Source organism: Durio zibethinus, chromosome 24 (assembly GCF_047325235.1).
Source record: "Durio zibethinus cultivar Kanyao isolate XHJ-2024 chromosome 24, ASM4732523v1, whole genome shotgun sequence".
NCBI lineage: Eukaryota > Viridiplantae > Streptophyta > Magnoliopsida > Malvales > Malvaceae > Durio > Durio zibethinus.
In genome coordinates, this window is record NC_143185.1 from 20,910,760 (window position 1) to 20,927,172 (window position 16,413).

The 16,413-nt window shown below is 31.9% G+C and overlaps 2 protein-coding genes across 2 annotated transcripts; both read right to left on the reverse strand.

Moving 5' to 3' along the window:
• Positions 1 to 31: 31 nt before the first annotated feature.
• LOC111316251 (protein FMP32, mitochondrial-like) lies at positions 32 to 2,942 on the reverse strand. The gene is made up of 7 exons (XM_022918270.2): positions 2,367 to 2,942; positions 2,167 to 2,298; positions 1,946 to 2,005; positions 1,078 to 1,154; positions 924 to 980; positions 752 to 818; positions 32 to 661 (listed from the first exon to the last, which is right to left on the reverse strand). The coding sequence occupies exons 1-7, from the start codon at positions 2,589 to 2,591 to the stop codon at positions 542 to 544; spliced, it is 738 nt and encodes a 245-aa protein (XP_022774005.1). The 5' UTR covers positions 2,592 to 2,942; the 3' UTR covers positions 32 to 541.
• Positions 2,943 to 3,845: 903 nt separating this feature from the next.
• On the reverse strand, positions 3,846 to 12,134 carry LOC111317225 (zinc finger CCCH domain-containing protein 44-like). The gene is made up of 10 exons (XM_022919651.2): positions 11,296 to 12,134; positions 10,828 to 10,907; positions 9,866 to 10,053; positions 8,773 to 9,697; positions 8,562 to 8,689; positions 7,873 to 7,932; positions 7,711 to 7,761; positions 7,432 to 7,502; positions 6,363 to 6,523; positions 3,846 to 6,200 (listed from the first exon to the last, which is right to left on the reverse strand). Exons 1-10 carry the CDS (start codon positions 11,718 to 11,720, stop codon positions 4,216 to 4,218), a joined length of 4,074 nt encoding a protein of 1,357 aa, XP_022775386.1. The 5' UTR covers positions 11,721 to 12,134; the 3' UTR covers positions 3,846 to 4,215.
• Positions 12,135 to 16,413: the final 4,279 nt, after the last annotated feature.

Consider the following 16,413-nt stretch of genomic DNA (forward strand, 5'->3'; position numbering starts at 1 on the left):
GAGGTTTTCATAACAGCCCAAAATACTTGCCATGCTAAAGGCCCAAATGCAGTAGATGTTCTACAACACTCCATTCAGTTCTTGAATTTTCTTTCTTAATTTCATCCCTCTCATCTTTCAAGCATGCAACATGTTTTATGAGGTAATTGAATTATGCTCTTTCTTTCCTAGAAAATGAATGCGCAAATTAAACAGGCTAAGAATACAGGAAACGGAGAGGACTTCGAAGCAGCTGGTAAAAAATTATGATTGAACTTTTTCTTTCATTTCTTTTCAAATATTTAAACAAACAACACCTTCAGTATACATACATACATACATACATATATATATATATATATATATATATATATATTACTATCTTAACAAGAGGAGAGCTATAAGGCTCAAGCTTGAAATCTCTACCCTCACCCTCTCCCTCACCCATTCCAATCAATTGAGCTAAAAGCTCAAGTGGCACACAAAAAATGAGCTATTTTCCATTTAAAAAGAAACAAGAGCTACTTCTTTTCCCTTTTGGGGTTATGCTGACATTATATGTTTACATCAGTATACGAACTACAGCAAGACCAACAGCAGATACGGAAACAAGTGTACCTATGCAGTATTTTATCAATTCATATTTTGCAGCTTCCAAATGAGCCTTTAACGCATGAATTTCCTGAAAATTGTAGAATAGGATATAGAAGAACAAATGTCATAAATTCAATCAACTAAAGTATGCCATTTCTCGTTCACTTGTAGTACTAACCCGATCAAGTTTGCTAGTGAGAATAGATGTTTCAGCATTCTGATTTGAAAGCTCATCTCGTATTCCCCTGCAATTGTCATAAACCACAAACATATTATACTGTTTCAGGGGGATTTACTGGGAGCAGAATTATGCGGTGCAAAACAAGAAACTGCTTACTTCACTTTCTTACCCTCTTTCAAGATTCAAATCCAATCGTTGCCCAGCAGTAACTTTGTCAATTTCATATCTGCATCACAACTCATAATAGGATGATCATAACAGAAAATATAGATATTCAAATGATAACAAACAAATACAGATGAGTGGTAACTCAAAAGCCAGACCTTAATTCACTGCGCATGTTCTCTATATCATTCCGAAGCTTCTCATTTTCATGTTGCAGCAAAGAAAAATGGTGGCTCTGCATAACTTATTGTTCAGAAATATAACCCATTTGAACAGACACAAAGGCATGAAATCAGATCTAATCCTTAGTCTGCATCATAAGAATTGTGTAATGTATTCAAAAATTGCTGTTGTAATTTTGTTCCTGTTTCCGTAAAAAGTAGTTCTCAAGAGATGTTTTCACAAAATATGGGAAGACTAATACTAATGATACTTGAATTTTGGATTTTATGAGTAGAGCTTTATAAAATAGTTACAGGAGCAGGGAGAGGTTAAAAAACATGAACAAATCTCATGTTGCTGCCAGAACAAAGCATCAACTGACTAAAATTTGAAATCTTACAATAATCCTTGGTGTTTGAACACTGTTCTATTCTTTTCTCTCATTGGTGACTCAAAATGATGGGGAAGATATATATGCATTATTCTCTGTTAACCAACCTACCCAAGCAATTTGGTCTAATCTAAAAATAGGTATCAGAGTGCAATGGAGTTTCTTGCAATGCTAAGATCATAGACCATCATTCAATACTGTTTCCCCATTCAAGCAATCAAATGTAATTAGTTGACGACAAGTTTGGGAGTCCCAAAGCGGCTTATTGCAGCATGAAAACGGACCTAGACATGTTAACACTGTCCATAGCGATAGGCTAGGGGAAACTACAGCTTTTCCTCCATCAATAAAAACAACTCAACTTAAAGGGACTCAATTAATACGAAAGAACACACACACACACACAAACAGAGAGACTAAAATCAATAAGTTCTCAAGATTCATTTACAACAATGTACAGAACTGGTAAATACCTGAGAGCTTCGAACTTCTGATTTGAGCTTGGACAGATTGGATTCTTGAGTCATTTCACTCTACCAAGTCAAAAAAACAAGAACACGCTTTTACAAGTTAAAGGAACAAAATTTTGCAAAAGCAACTAATTAAACAGACTATCTTTAATTCATACAAACAGCCTTGCTTTGTAACAGCAAGTGAAGTTTGCATTGTGAAAACAAAGAAAAAAATACCTTACTTTCTGCATCTCAGCCTTGGAAACAACCGAAAGAGACACATTTTCCAAGCTGTCATTCAAAACTTCAGTTATGGCAGCTGTTATGGCCTCAGCTTGCTTCGAAGGCAGACCTTCAGCCTCTAATCTCCTAACCTAAGTATAATGAACCCTGTCATTTTCTCAACAGTGGGAAATTTAAAAAGAGAAATCTTTGTAATTACCAAAGCTAATGTGTCGACGAGAAACAATCGCTTTCCGTTGGATTTAACGAGCTGAGAAATCTGCATCCATTGTGAAAAGAGTGACGATCGAATCGCTGAGGGAGGATACGTCGTCGAATTAAGAGGCGACACCAGTCCTTTGAATCTGGTAACGCCTCCAATCATCGACGAATACGAAGTGGATCCAATTTGACCCACGCATTTACAAGCAGTCATTGCTGCCATTGAATTTGGTTGAAAAAAGATTCAAATTGAAATCCCAAAAAGAACCCACCAATCTTCTATAAAAAAACAATCTGAAGCGAAAGCTTAAAGAGGAAAAGCAAAGGATTGGTTAGTTCTAACTTAAGAGCATTTGATTGTGAATGTCAAATGACATGAAACCAAATGCCGGTGTGAGGTAGAAAAGATGAGAGAAGGAGATAAAAATGGGGATAGGATTGGATTTTGTGCTGTCAGAGAGAGTTATGGGAATTGCTCAATGCCGCTGGCATTGGCAGCTATTCTCTCGGGAAATGGTGGGAGAATTTCGCAAAGGAAATGTTTTGACTTTTTATGACAAAATTAGCAAGTCAAACTAAAACAAACAGAACAGAGAAAGGGATCCGCTTGTTTTTTTTTTGGTCTGTTTTTCCAACGTAAAAAATTCGTGTATTGAAATGGCGGGTAAATTTTTATTTATTTATTATTATTATTATTATTAAAAAACTCTAAATTTATAATTTAATTCAATTAATTTATATAATTATTCTTAAAATACCCATAAATATAAAATTCAAGGCCGTTAAAGTTTTGAAGAAAGAAAAGATTTGTCACAAGTTTTTTAAAGAAAGTTTTTTATGAAATTTATAAGTACACGCAATAAAACGAACAAAACCATATGCTTATTTTTTATTTCAAAGATTAGAGTTATAGACAGCCTAATCATAACCAAAAGTCTTTTATTTGTAAGCCCAAACAAGATAGATTGACTATATACACTATTGAGATTTGAAAAGACGAAATTCCAAAAAAAAAAAAAAATTGTTTATATATATTTATATATCAAATATAACATATTTTAGATTAAATATGATAATTTATGTATTTATTTATTATAAAATATTAAAATTCATGTATTTATATTATATTTTATATAAAAATTATATATTATAATTTATATTAATATAAAAATATAAAATATTTTTTTAAAATTTTATTAAATTTATATACAATTATTGTTAAAATTATTATTAAAATTTTAAGCTGTAATTTTCATATCTTATTTTTATATCGTATTACCACATCTATCTATTTTATATTACCACATCTATCTTAAATATTTTACGCATTTCTTAGATTATTCGGATTCAGAAAGGTTTATTTTCTTCTTTTTCTTTTGTTTGCTTAGGCCTCAAAGGGCAGAGAGGAAAGATGACAGACACAATGCCAAGGCCACTGAAGGACGCAGCAGCAGCAGTTACTCTGCAACGGGTCCCAGAGAAGAAAATTAATATATATGTATTATGCCCAGCTTGTATGATACTGTTACTGGTTAAATGGGGAGAATTACATAGCAAATTACTATTTGGAATAATGAATACAGAATTAAATACACACAATTGCTGTGGTAGTAATCTCCTAATCAAGGGTGCCAATAACTACACGATGCTCCCTTCTTGCAATACCCGCTTTCATAAAATTTACAAACCCGCTGCCCTTTGGGCGGAGCTGTGGAAGAACCTACTCTGTTTTGACCACCGAACGGTGACGACAACCGCCTATTCCAAAATGACCTGCCCCTAACAAAACTTGAATCTCTGCCCTGAATATCACGATCCCTTTGACCAACATACCTTTTTTGGCTTCCTCAATAGGGCGGATTCCCAGCATAAGTGCCTGAACTGATGCTGCCATTTTCCTGGAATGTTCCCTGACCTGTTTCCCAACTAATATTAGTAGTTCCTTGTCCTAAACCTCCCCAATTAAAATTTGCATTTCCTTGAAATGCTCCCCAATTGGTTCCCGTAGTTTCTGGCCCTGCTCTCCAAGCGGTATCTGCAGTAGCCATGCCCCAAGTTGTTACTGGTGGTGCCGGAGGCTGCATGTCTGAAACAGATTCGTATTGATTAACTGAGACATCGCTGGGCCTTGTATCTTCATCCATTTCGACACTTGTGGAAGAATGCCCACTAGAACTCTTATGAAAATCATGAACTTCAGACTGAGAGACCCGAAATGGATAATTGGTCACTGACACAGTTGACTGAGAAGGCATGTGTAGATCATTTGTGGAGCTCAAAGCATCGCCTTTTCCTGGATCAGGTGCAGGGCTCAGTCCTCCTACAGGACTAAAACAATCAGCTTCAGAACCTTGAGCCAACTCTCCATCACAATGCAAAATAGATGTAGGTGTAGCTAAGCCATTAAGTGACTCCATCGCTTCCACTTCAGCCAAGAGATCGGAAACTGATTCATCACCCAAAGAATATTCATTGGGTTCGCGAACAATTGCATCCCAAGCAGATGCATTATTTGCAGGATCTGTGGGAGAAGAATGCGTCAATTGGCCACTTCCTGAAGTTGGAGTAGCGGCATGATCACTTCCCAAGTCAGTTGGTTTCAAAGAAGACTCAGGCACAAAATCTGAGTTCCATTCCTTCACAAAGGGTTTTGCTGGAGTGGAAGAATAACGACCCCATTCACCAGCTACTTCAGGAAGCTGTGATCCATTACCCACTAGACTAGAAGCAGAACTCCAGCTAGGACCTGAATCCTGATGAGGAAAATTTGAAGAAAGAGACTGTTTGCTTTTAGCCTGACCTTTTGAGTCTTCGTGGTTCAACTTTGATGTTGAGGTAGGAAGATCTGGGAAATCAATATCCTGATTGTGCTCCGATGCTTCAAGAGCCCTAGCCAGTGAAATAAGAGCAGAATTTGAATCCCATCCATTTGAAGCATCATTTAAAGGTGGAGATCTCCAACTTTGCCCACAAGATTTTCCTAATTTTCCCTCACTATCATATTGCTTCATATTTCCAGCAATAATTTGACCTTCAGAGGTCTTGTTCAAAGTTTCATTCATGTCAATCGAACCACAGTCCCATCTTTCAACCCCATGACCTTTGCTAACTTGATTAGAGTGAGTTTCACAATGTTTCCCAGATAATGTAGACGAGGGAAGTGAACTACTCACTTGGGGGCGGCCATGGAAGTAATTATCACCCTTCACAGAGTCCCAGTGTGGTAAAGGACTTCCCATCTGACCTGCATTGCAATTGACAATATCTACAGAGGCAGTAGAAGAAGATTGAGAGCCCAATTCTTTGCTCTTCACAGATTCATTGTTACCACAACACTGACCACTTGTATCATTCTGCATTGACTTCAAGCTCCCCTCAACCTGTTTACTTTCCATCTGATTAACATTCAGATCCCTACTCCTAACATCACCAACAGAGGCAATCCTTACATCCTCAGTCGGTATGCAGCTGTTATGAAACAACTGTTGCACTTGGCTGTACAGCCCATCCAACGCATCAGTTAAGAGAATGGAGTTATCTTGCTTTTCACTTACTCTCCATATTCTCAAATCCAGAGGGAAAAGACCACTCATGCTCCATACACGTAACATTGCCATAGTAAATGGCCCTTGAGTTTTCCCAAGTGGGTCTTGATAGTGCCATATTTTATCTGTCTTAATATTATTTACTGATAGCTCCATTCCTGTAGAATGTGGTGGTATGCTAGTTTCTCTGCTTCCTATATCACTCAAGAAATCACCTCCATTCAGTGGAGAGGAAGGCTCCTTTTCCTTGATACCAAAACCAGAATTGCTTGGTTTCATGTTGTTCTCTACACACAAACCAGTCTAATTAGCACCGAAGATGCATAAAATTGCATAAATGCAGACAAAAATTAATACATACATGCATATATATGGCCAAAACCAAAGCATTATGGACAACATAGGAAAAACAACAATAAAAAAGTTCAATATCTAAAAGTGCATGCTACCTTTTTTCTTCTCATCCAATTCTCCACCAACTTCCTCACACTTGCGATATAGATATAGATTCATATTTGGTTCACTGTGTACATCAGGAATTTCATGCAGCCTATAGTGGCGCCCATCAGGTGAGTTCAGAAGCTGCAATTTTTCTACACATTCTCTAAGCGTGCAACATGGTCAAGGAATACTTCATAAACTTGTTACCATTTACTTACCAATAGAAAGGCTTATGAATAATGGCAACTGCCAGTATCATGTCCAAACGGTGTCACTCAGACTCATAGCATGATTATCACAAAGAAATTTGAAAATTGAATATCTTAAAAAATGTTGAGGATAGGTTTATAATTTGTGTTACAAGATTCCAGGTTCCCTAGTTCAAAGCATAAAGCAGAATTGTAAGGCCAATTATGCTTCATGTTACAATGCAGCAACTAGTGAAAATGCAAAATGTTTAACAAAAAATCACTGCCATAAAGAGAAAGCAATGTAGCCAAGATGGTAAACAAAGAGATTGGAGTTGAAAACCCTGAGCCCTACTTTTATGTTGCTGGTCATCTCCGTCATCTTTGAGTCCTAAGACTCTTTGCTGCACCTTTTCTTTTCAAAAACCTAAGTCAAGCCACTAAGGTTATTCCTTTGGATGTACCTTTACTGAAATTACATGGAAATATAACCTACAATTCCATATGTTAAAAAAAAAATGTTGGAGGGTAAACAAAATCAGCTTTGACATAAGTGCATCAGGCAAGAGGTAAGGTGGTGTAGCACCATATTCGGCCAAAATTAGATACACACAAACTGATTTTGAATGGCAAAGGGCTACAATAAGGGACCAAAGAAGACATGGGCAAAAACTATTAAAAGGACTTTGCATTCACCAATCTTACAAAGGACATGATACTAAATAAAGAATAATGGAATGATAGGCCCAAAGCAAAGCTTAGGTTTATTGTTAGTTGTATGTTGTGACATATGTTAGACTAGCAGCATAGCAGAGAATATAAGGGTAAGAGGGAAAAAAAAAACAAAAGCAGCTTAAAGGTTAGTATCATATCAAGCAACAAAGGATATTCTTTTGTATGCCCCTTCTCACTTGCACGATCACAAAGATTATTAACTCGCAAAATCTCTGACCCCAGCCACTGGTCAAAAAGGTTAGAACAAAAAGCACCTTCAAAAACTACATTAAAGAGTTCTTTAAGGGTAAGTAAAGAGAAAACATGTACTATATAAGAACACTAAACATCCTATCCTTTTCCTTTCAAAAAAAATCCTATCCCTTTCAAAGTAACTACACAGTAATATCCCAACTCATTTAAGGTACTGCAACTTCACAGCTTAGGAACTTACATCATTTACCCTCGCTGCTTGAAGTGCCATTGCTTTCTCCTGAATCTCACCCTACAACAAAGCATAAAACTCCCTTTCAAACAACACTACATAAAACTCCCTTTTCAAACAACACTAAAATTATCTTGGCTGAAAATTAAAAATGAACACACTTCAACTTACCACTGTAAACCATTTGATCTGCCCACATTTTATACTCTGGCGTAGTTGTTGGCACTCATCCTGGGGTTATATAACAAACATATCAAAATCAGAGGGGAAACTTGTATACCCCATCCAAGGAAGGAAAGTTATGGCACAATACAAGATGGTCCACTGCCTGCCAAACTAAGAATGCATATAAATGATAGCTATATAGATGATGAAATTTGTCAATGGCCTTTGGAGAGTGATCTTTTTCCATTTAATGGTCAATAGTTCACAGATTTTACAGTGTATTGTCTTTCCCACTTTCTTCTCAATTATTGTTCTTCCAGCCTATACCAATCCACACAAGCCATCAACTATCCTCAAAATCCTCATTCACCTCTGTCATTAAAACCTTAAGTATTTTAAATCTTTCTTTTTGGCTAATTAAGCCATTTTCGCCCTATTTCAATTATAAATACAATGCTTACTAAAATCCTAACCTACAAAAAAACCTATCTTCAACCCTTTAGTTTTAATAGGGTGATAAAATCATGAAGTTAAGCATTAGACTTCCTTACATGGAATTCTTGTTAATAAATGCAGGACTAAACATAGAAATTTTCTGTTGTACAAACAGCATTCAATCCTTTAAATAAATGGAACCTAACACAAAGTAAATGTCAAAAAAAAATAATAATAAATGAGGATGTATATTTAGGCACCTCAGAAAATTCCTGATTTGAAATTCCATCAATCAATACAACCTCTTTCTTGTCTAAATTTAATATCTCGAGCATGACATCAATTGTCCTTTCACCAATTTTATATGGTTCAGCCACCTTGCTGGTACCTACAAACAAACACATTTATTAGTGAATGTTAACAATAAACAAATAAAGGAATTCTAGGAACATTGAATATATAAGTTAATACCTACTACTTGGACAAGTCTATACATATCTTGCTTCTGATCACTACCAGGAATTCTTATCCTTACAAAGCAACCAACAACCTTGTCATTAAATTTGTCAGCATCATCAATTAAGTTCTCCAACAATTTACGCTTTAAGTAGATCAAGTTCATATTATGAACATCAACCACAGCAAATTCATTTGGATTTGCCTTTTTTCCTTTATCATCAACCTTTTTACGTGTTCTACGTCTCTTATCATTGGCAATTATGGGTTGACTATCATTGTGCCCATTGACAGCCAATTGGGTAGCAATAGCTTTGGTACCTCCACTTCTAATGGTATCAATGGCCCTCGAATGGTCTTGGATGAGAAAGTGTGATTCAAGAAGCTTTAACATTTCACATTTGCCCACCCTTGCTTTTCCAAACAATTTTATAAGCCTTGAATCACAGACAATGCGAGATTTCTGGTGAGGATCACGAAGATTGCTTCTAGTTATGTATTCAAGCAAAAGCACCTGAACATCAAAACGAGATATCACAGATATATCACCATTTTTCATGTGTGCCACAAATTCAAGAAGCTCCTTTGTTGCCCAATTCGTGCCTTCAGCCAAAGGCATCCCTTTCATAACACCCGATTTTTCAGCTTCTAGAGATTCAACTTTGTTCAAAAACCTCTGCTGCTTCATCGTTTTTCTTCTCTTGGAATAACTTGGTCCTTGGTCTCCAAACAACTTTTCCACATTACCACTTCTAGCATTACTACCATTATTAAGTTCATCAGATGACTCTCCCTTAGGACCCATGATAACAATTTCTTTCCAGGGATTTTTAGCTTTAGTAAGCTCATCTAAACTTAAAGATAGCTTCTCCTTCAAGAAAATCCAATACACCTTGAAGAGATACTCCCAACTAGTTTTGTCATCAAAATCCACTTGAACCTGCACAGCATAAATTAAAAGGCGTTTAACGTAGACAAAAGCTCTCTACTCTTCAATAATCTAAGCATACCAATTACAATAGTTACCAAACATGGAAGCACAACTAATGGATAAAAGCTATAAGATGTTCGAAAAGAAATCAATTGTATAAGGCATAGTTAATCATACCATTTCCTTATTTTCTAATGCGATGTTTTCAATCAGCATTATAGTTCTCATGCACATTCCACAAAATCCTTTATTTCCTCTGACATTCACATAATCAGCATCTTTTGTGCAATTCTTGCACAAGGAATATGTACAAGTATAGCACATATAATATGAAGCCTTCTGACAAGTGCTACATATATGCCACCCTGAAACATACAACAAATAGAACACCAGGAAACATAATGAAACTTAATCATTGACACTTACTAATAATTTAGATAAAAATGTTAGCACAATAACTAAGTGAGAAGCAAGAGTCCAAGTCAATGAACACACATGGAAGCTACCATTCACTATGCACGTGGAGATAATATGATATTATAATTGAGATGTAAAAAAAAAAAAAAGAAGAAAGTAACGTGACAATTGCTCCAGAAAATCCAAGTCAACAACAGACATCAAAAGCCACCATTCAATAGATACATGTTAATGGTATGATATAATATCATAATTGAGATAAATATGGTAATCCAATTACGACTCAAGAACAAAGAATCCAAACCAATGACAGAAAAGGAAAGCTACCATTTGGCATGCACGTGTAACAGTACAACAGAACAACGGTTAATTAACTGCGAAGCAAGTAAAGAGGAAAATGAATCTAGAAAACCCTAACACAACCATTCACTAGGCACATGTTAATGGTATGATATAATATCATAATTGAGATAAATATGGTAATCCAATAACTACTCGAGAACGAAGAATCCAAAATAATGACAGACAAGGAAAGCTACCATTTGACATGCATGTGTAACAGTACAACAGAACAATGGTTAATTAACTGCGAAGCAAGTAAAAAGGAAAATGAATCTAGATAACACTAACACAAACTTCAACACTTCTCAAAACTTAACATATTAATTAAACTGAAATAAAAGTTACAAGTATTTACAAGAAGTAACTAAAATGCAACATACCACAATTCCATTTCGCCTTTGATTTAAAGAATGCCTCGTCCCTCTTGATACAGGCTGGATGGTATGCCTTAGGACAGCCCCTGACACGTAAAATCCCATATAATTAACCAAGTAAACGGCACAAATGCACAAAAAAAAAAAAAAAAAGAGAATAGACTAAAGAAGACCACGAATTGTAATATATGAATTATTAGTAAAATAAAATAAAGAAAGATCAGCGGCAGTGGCATATAACTTTCATATTTAAGTGAAATTAACTCCAGTTCAATTTTGCCTAAATAAAACCTGAGATAAGCTCAATTGAGTAAAGGGTTATAAATTTTCAGCCTAACTAAGCAAAACTTTGAAGTTCATTCAAAGATAACCTTAATATCAGCCAACTAACTAAAACTTTCTTTATTTCCTACATTTTCTGACCAAACAAACAGAAAAGAAAAACAAGATAAAAACAGAAATTTCCAAACTCACCAGCGATCACAAAGCACGAGACTCCCGCCATCGAAGCATATGAAGCAAACGTCTTCTTCATCCTTATTCTTCCTTTGAGGCGGTGGCGCCGGTGACGACATGATTCTCGGCTGATTCCTCTGCGGCCTTCCCCGCCTGCGCTTCCCCGCGCTCATCTCAACAACTTTGACTCCATCCCCCGCTCCGGTCTCCACCGTAGCACCACCATCTCCTCGAACCGCCACGTCAGCGTTTCCAACGAGCTGTGAATCGTCCATCTCCGGAATCTTCTGGCATTGATCGACGGTCACGAACTCCACTCCTTGTAAAGAATCACGATTCAAACTACCACTATTATTACCAACATCACCGCAACCTCTGCCGTTGTTTTGTAAACAAGGCTTATACAGAGGCGTGGCCAATTCTTCTTGTTGACAATTTTCCATAAAAAAATCGAAAAATAAATCATAAATTAAAAAAATATATAATACATCTTTTCTGTGAAGGATTTTTGTTTTTCTTATATATTTTCTTTGATATGAACCAAAAAAAAAATTCAAACAAAAATTTGGAAAACCCTAGCGATGGAATTGGGGGTTAGGAAGTGGTGGAGCTGTGAGTAGTGACCACATGGAAATGGACTGGGAAATTATATCACCAGGCATTGTTTGGGCGAGACAAAAAAGGTTCAATTAACTTAAAACCCTTTTAAAAGTTGTCTTTCGGAGATGGAAGGAAGGAAGGAAGGAAGGCAGACACTTGGTCGATTGATTGGTAGATCAAACTCTCAAATAGATTTTTTTTTTTTGAAGGATAGTGGGAAGGAAACGTCAAACGCGGCTCTGGCGGAAAGAGGGTTGGGGTCTGGGCTGGAGTTGGGTGTTTGATTCTCTAATCTTCGCTGCTCCTAAGCGCCACGTGGTTAGTGAACAGTAAGTAACAAGAAAATGGGTCGGCAAAAAAGCGGTTTTTTTTCTTCCCGCTCTTACGCTCCACGTGGTTGTTAACAGTATGTAACAAGAAAAAATTGACAAACACGGGTTTTGTTTTGTTTTTTTTTTCGATAGCAAAAGGGTTTAGACGTGCGAATAAATTTGATAATTTAAAATATTATACGTAATGTGATTAAAAAATAATATAAAAATAATATAATTTAAATTTTTTTAAAAATTTATATATATATTTAATAAAATAAACAAAATATTTTATATAATATAATATAATATATAATTTTTATATAAATATAATATAAATAAATTATTAATATTTTATATGATACAAATTCATAAATTAACTCTTTTCAATTTTTTTTAATTTCAAATTTAACTTTTAATTTTTTGTCTCTATTTACATTATACAAATCTAAATTCTCTCAATTGAAAATTTTCAAAAATTTGTTCATTAAACGTGTAATTGAAATTAATGATAAATTATCATTTTGTTCAAATTCTAAAAATAAGATCTACCTATCTCAAAATGCTAAATTAATTACAACTCATTTGATAATAATATTTAGCAAGCTCACATTCATAATATTTCATTTAAATATTTGATTCAATAATAAAAAATATATAAATTTTTACTCAAAAAATCGAATTTGAATTCCATTTTATTAATAAAAACAAACATAAAAGTTGAATTCAATCACAAACATATTTTTTTTTATCAAAAACACATTATAATATTTAATTACTAAGGAAATGTAAGAACCATGAAATTAATTTTAAAAAATTGTAATAGCAATTCAATTTCAAAAGTGATTTTCGAATAATCTAAAGTTTCATTATTATTATTATTATTTTCATTTTAACATGGAATTGACAGCATTTTATTTCAATGCTTTGGAAGCCATCGCTTTTCAATTTTGGTACATTGAACCACCCCAAGTCTTTTTTATTAATGAAATTCAATGCATTTTGAAACTGACATATTTTATTTTTAATAATAAATAAATAAAAGTTCTAAGGAAGCATCTTTTACTGGTCAATGGACGCCGTTCTTTTGTTAGGCGCTGATAAATAAAATTTTGAAATTAATTATTGCTTTTTAATTTTTACCTAAGTTGGTCCATATAATTTTAGAGGGATATCTTTTTCTTTTTTTCTTTTTTGTTAAATAAAATAATTGTTCAATTAGATCAATAATTGCAATAGAAAATTCGAGTGTAATTGAGTATTTAAGTTGGTTTTAACATTTTCTTTAATTTTAATGTTATGTATTGGCTCTCTAAAAAATTGTTATAAAAATAAAACTAATAGTGTAAAAATAATATTATAATTGATTTTCTATCAACAAATAATTAAAAATGTAACCTATAATATAACTAATATTTTTATAATAAAATGATTAGATGTATCTCAATATTTTATTTGAGTTTAATTTTTTTTCTTGCACTAATTTAAAAACATAATCTCTCGCGATTGGATTTATTCAAAAATTTATTTTTTATGTACGTTTAAGGGTGAAAACAAATTTTAAAAATTGAAAATTGGTTCAAAATTATAATATATCGTTTGATTCGAATCAATTTTTTTTATTGGATTTGGATTAAATTTAAATATTAAATATATATTTTAAGTCGGATTAAATTTATGATAAAAAAAATAACAAATTGAAAAAAAATAAATTGAACCGAATTATATATTATTATATATATATTAAATTTTTATAAAATAAAATAATAAATTTATATCAAAGTATATTTAAATATATTAAAATTTTATATTAAAATAATATATAAAAAGTAAATATAAAAAATAGATATATTGAACTAAACGAACTAATAAAATTTAATTTGATTCAAATAGTTTAAAAAATTAATTTATATTTAAATTAAATTTTAAAAATTTATAATATTATATAATATTTTAAAAAATCAAATCAAATTTTATCTAAACCATTATTATTTCTATGTGCACCACAAATATCAAAATCCGATCGATAAGAAAAAATTTTCTCCCCTTATCTATTGAATTAACTCTTGTGAACACATAATTAATAAATATTTTATTTATAATATTTTATTTATTTGTATTTAAACATAATTTTTGCCTTTCTGTTTTTCACCATTTTAAAAAAATAAAATTTAAAATTTGACTCTAACAAAAAAAAATTTTGAAAAATATCACATAAATTAAAACGAAAAAATTATTATTATTATTTGCACGTGCATGGCCGGCGCATGATTAAGAAAGTATAAATTTCGGAGGCTACGAAAACAAATGTGAACTTGTCTTACAGCTCACATTGGGAAAATGACTACTAAAAAATGTTCAACATTTGTATTTGAAATTTAATGGAAATGTTTGACCAAAAACCTTTTTATTTTGGGCTCGTAGCATTTATTTTCCCCCATTTTTGGCCACTCTTGAACAACTTGTTCACCTATCGTTGTTGTTTGGTAAAGATTAATTGCATTTTTCGTCCTTCCCATAAATGAATGACGGCTCCAATTGATATTAGAATCCTGCTTTTTTGTTGGACTTGTTTTGGCAAATATTGATTTGATCATTATTCTATCACTATTAAAAAAGTTAGTTGTCTTAAAGCTGTTATTGGATAATAAAAGCGAAGGAATTTAATATCATTATCACGTAAAATCATTTAATATTTATCAAATATAGTAATTTAATTATTATTTATAAATCATCATATGTTTAAAATGATTATTTCATATTAAATATTATTTAAAAATATTTATTTAATTAATTTATATAATATTTTTTAAGAGATGATATTCAAATCTAAAATTCAAATTTTAGTATTTATAATTTTTTTTATTTTCATATTGTGATATCATTTATAAAAAAAAATCAAATTTACAAAATATATAAATTCAAACCATAAAATTACTTATCATAGGGGTATAAGAAAATATAAATTAAACATAAAAAATATACTTCTTCTTTTCCTTATTAATTCTCCATTAATAATTTGCACAAATTAAAAAAAAAAATTTCAAGTTATTTTTTATCTTTTTGCACTTATTTTCAGCAGAGGTAAAATTTTGGCATTTGGTGGCGCATCATCATTTTTCATGGCAACTAGTAACCTATGTTTTAAAACAAAAAAATCTGTAATAGTCATTGTCAAACTCTGTATTATAACCAAAAAAACAAAGCAATTTATAATAATCCAAAAAGGAATTAAAAAAGACTAATCATTTTTCATTATTTTCACAACATCAAGAAAATATAATAACATTTACGTCAAGTCTCATGGTATTAATCTTTAATCCATTTTTTATCTGCACCAAGCTTTACTCAAGTTTCGGGAAATTAAAAAAAAAAAAAAGCTTGAGAATAAGGTGAAACAAAGAAAAAATTGACGGTGAAAAATGTTTCATTTTATTAGATTTTGTGTAATAATATTAAAATGTGAGGGTAAATTTAAGAATTTAAGTATATATATTATTTATTTTGAATAATAAACAAATAAATTGAGACACCCTAAAAAGAAAATATGGACAAAAATAATGAGACAAAAATAATGGGACAAAAAGAATATAAAAAATATCAAATATCCTCCCTTAAAAAATTCCATTTTCGTTTCAAATTAAAAACGTAAAATTTGTTTATTTTATCATCATCAATTATCAAATGAATAAAAAATGATCTATTGATTTTTAATTTAAAATTTTATAAAATAAAACCAATACCATAAAAAAAATATCACTATCAGATAAAATTAAGAGTATAAATAATATATTAATATTCATAAATTATTCAGATTTAACTCAAATAAAACTCGAATTTAATTTGATTATTATTGAGTGAAGTTTAAGTTCGAATAGCTCAATTTATCGATCGAGTCAAATTTAAATATTTTTATATTTGATTGAAATAATTTACGAATTTGATTGAACTTTTATATTTTAATATATTTTAATTATTTTAATATATAAAATATTTTAAATTTGAAATCGAGCAAAAATAATTTAATTTTTATTGAATATAAAAATTAAATTTATTTTTATATATTAATCAAATATAATTAAACGAATTCAAGTGATTCGATTTATATTTTAAATTAAATTCAAATTAAAAAAAAATTTAATTAAATTTAAATCAAATTTTAAATTTTAAATTTGAATCGAGTTCAAACGTTAATTTAATATTTTATCGATTTGAATTCAATCGA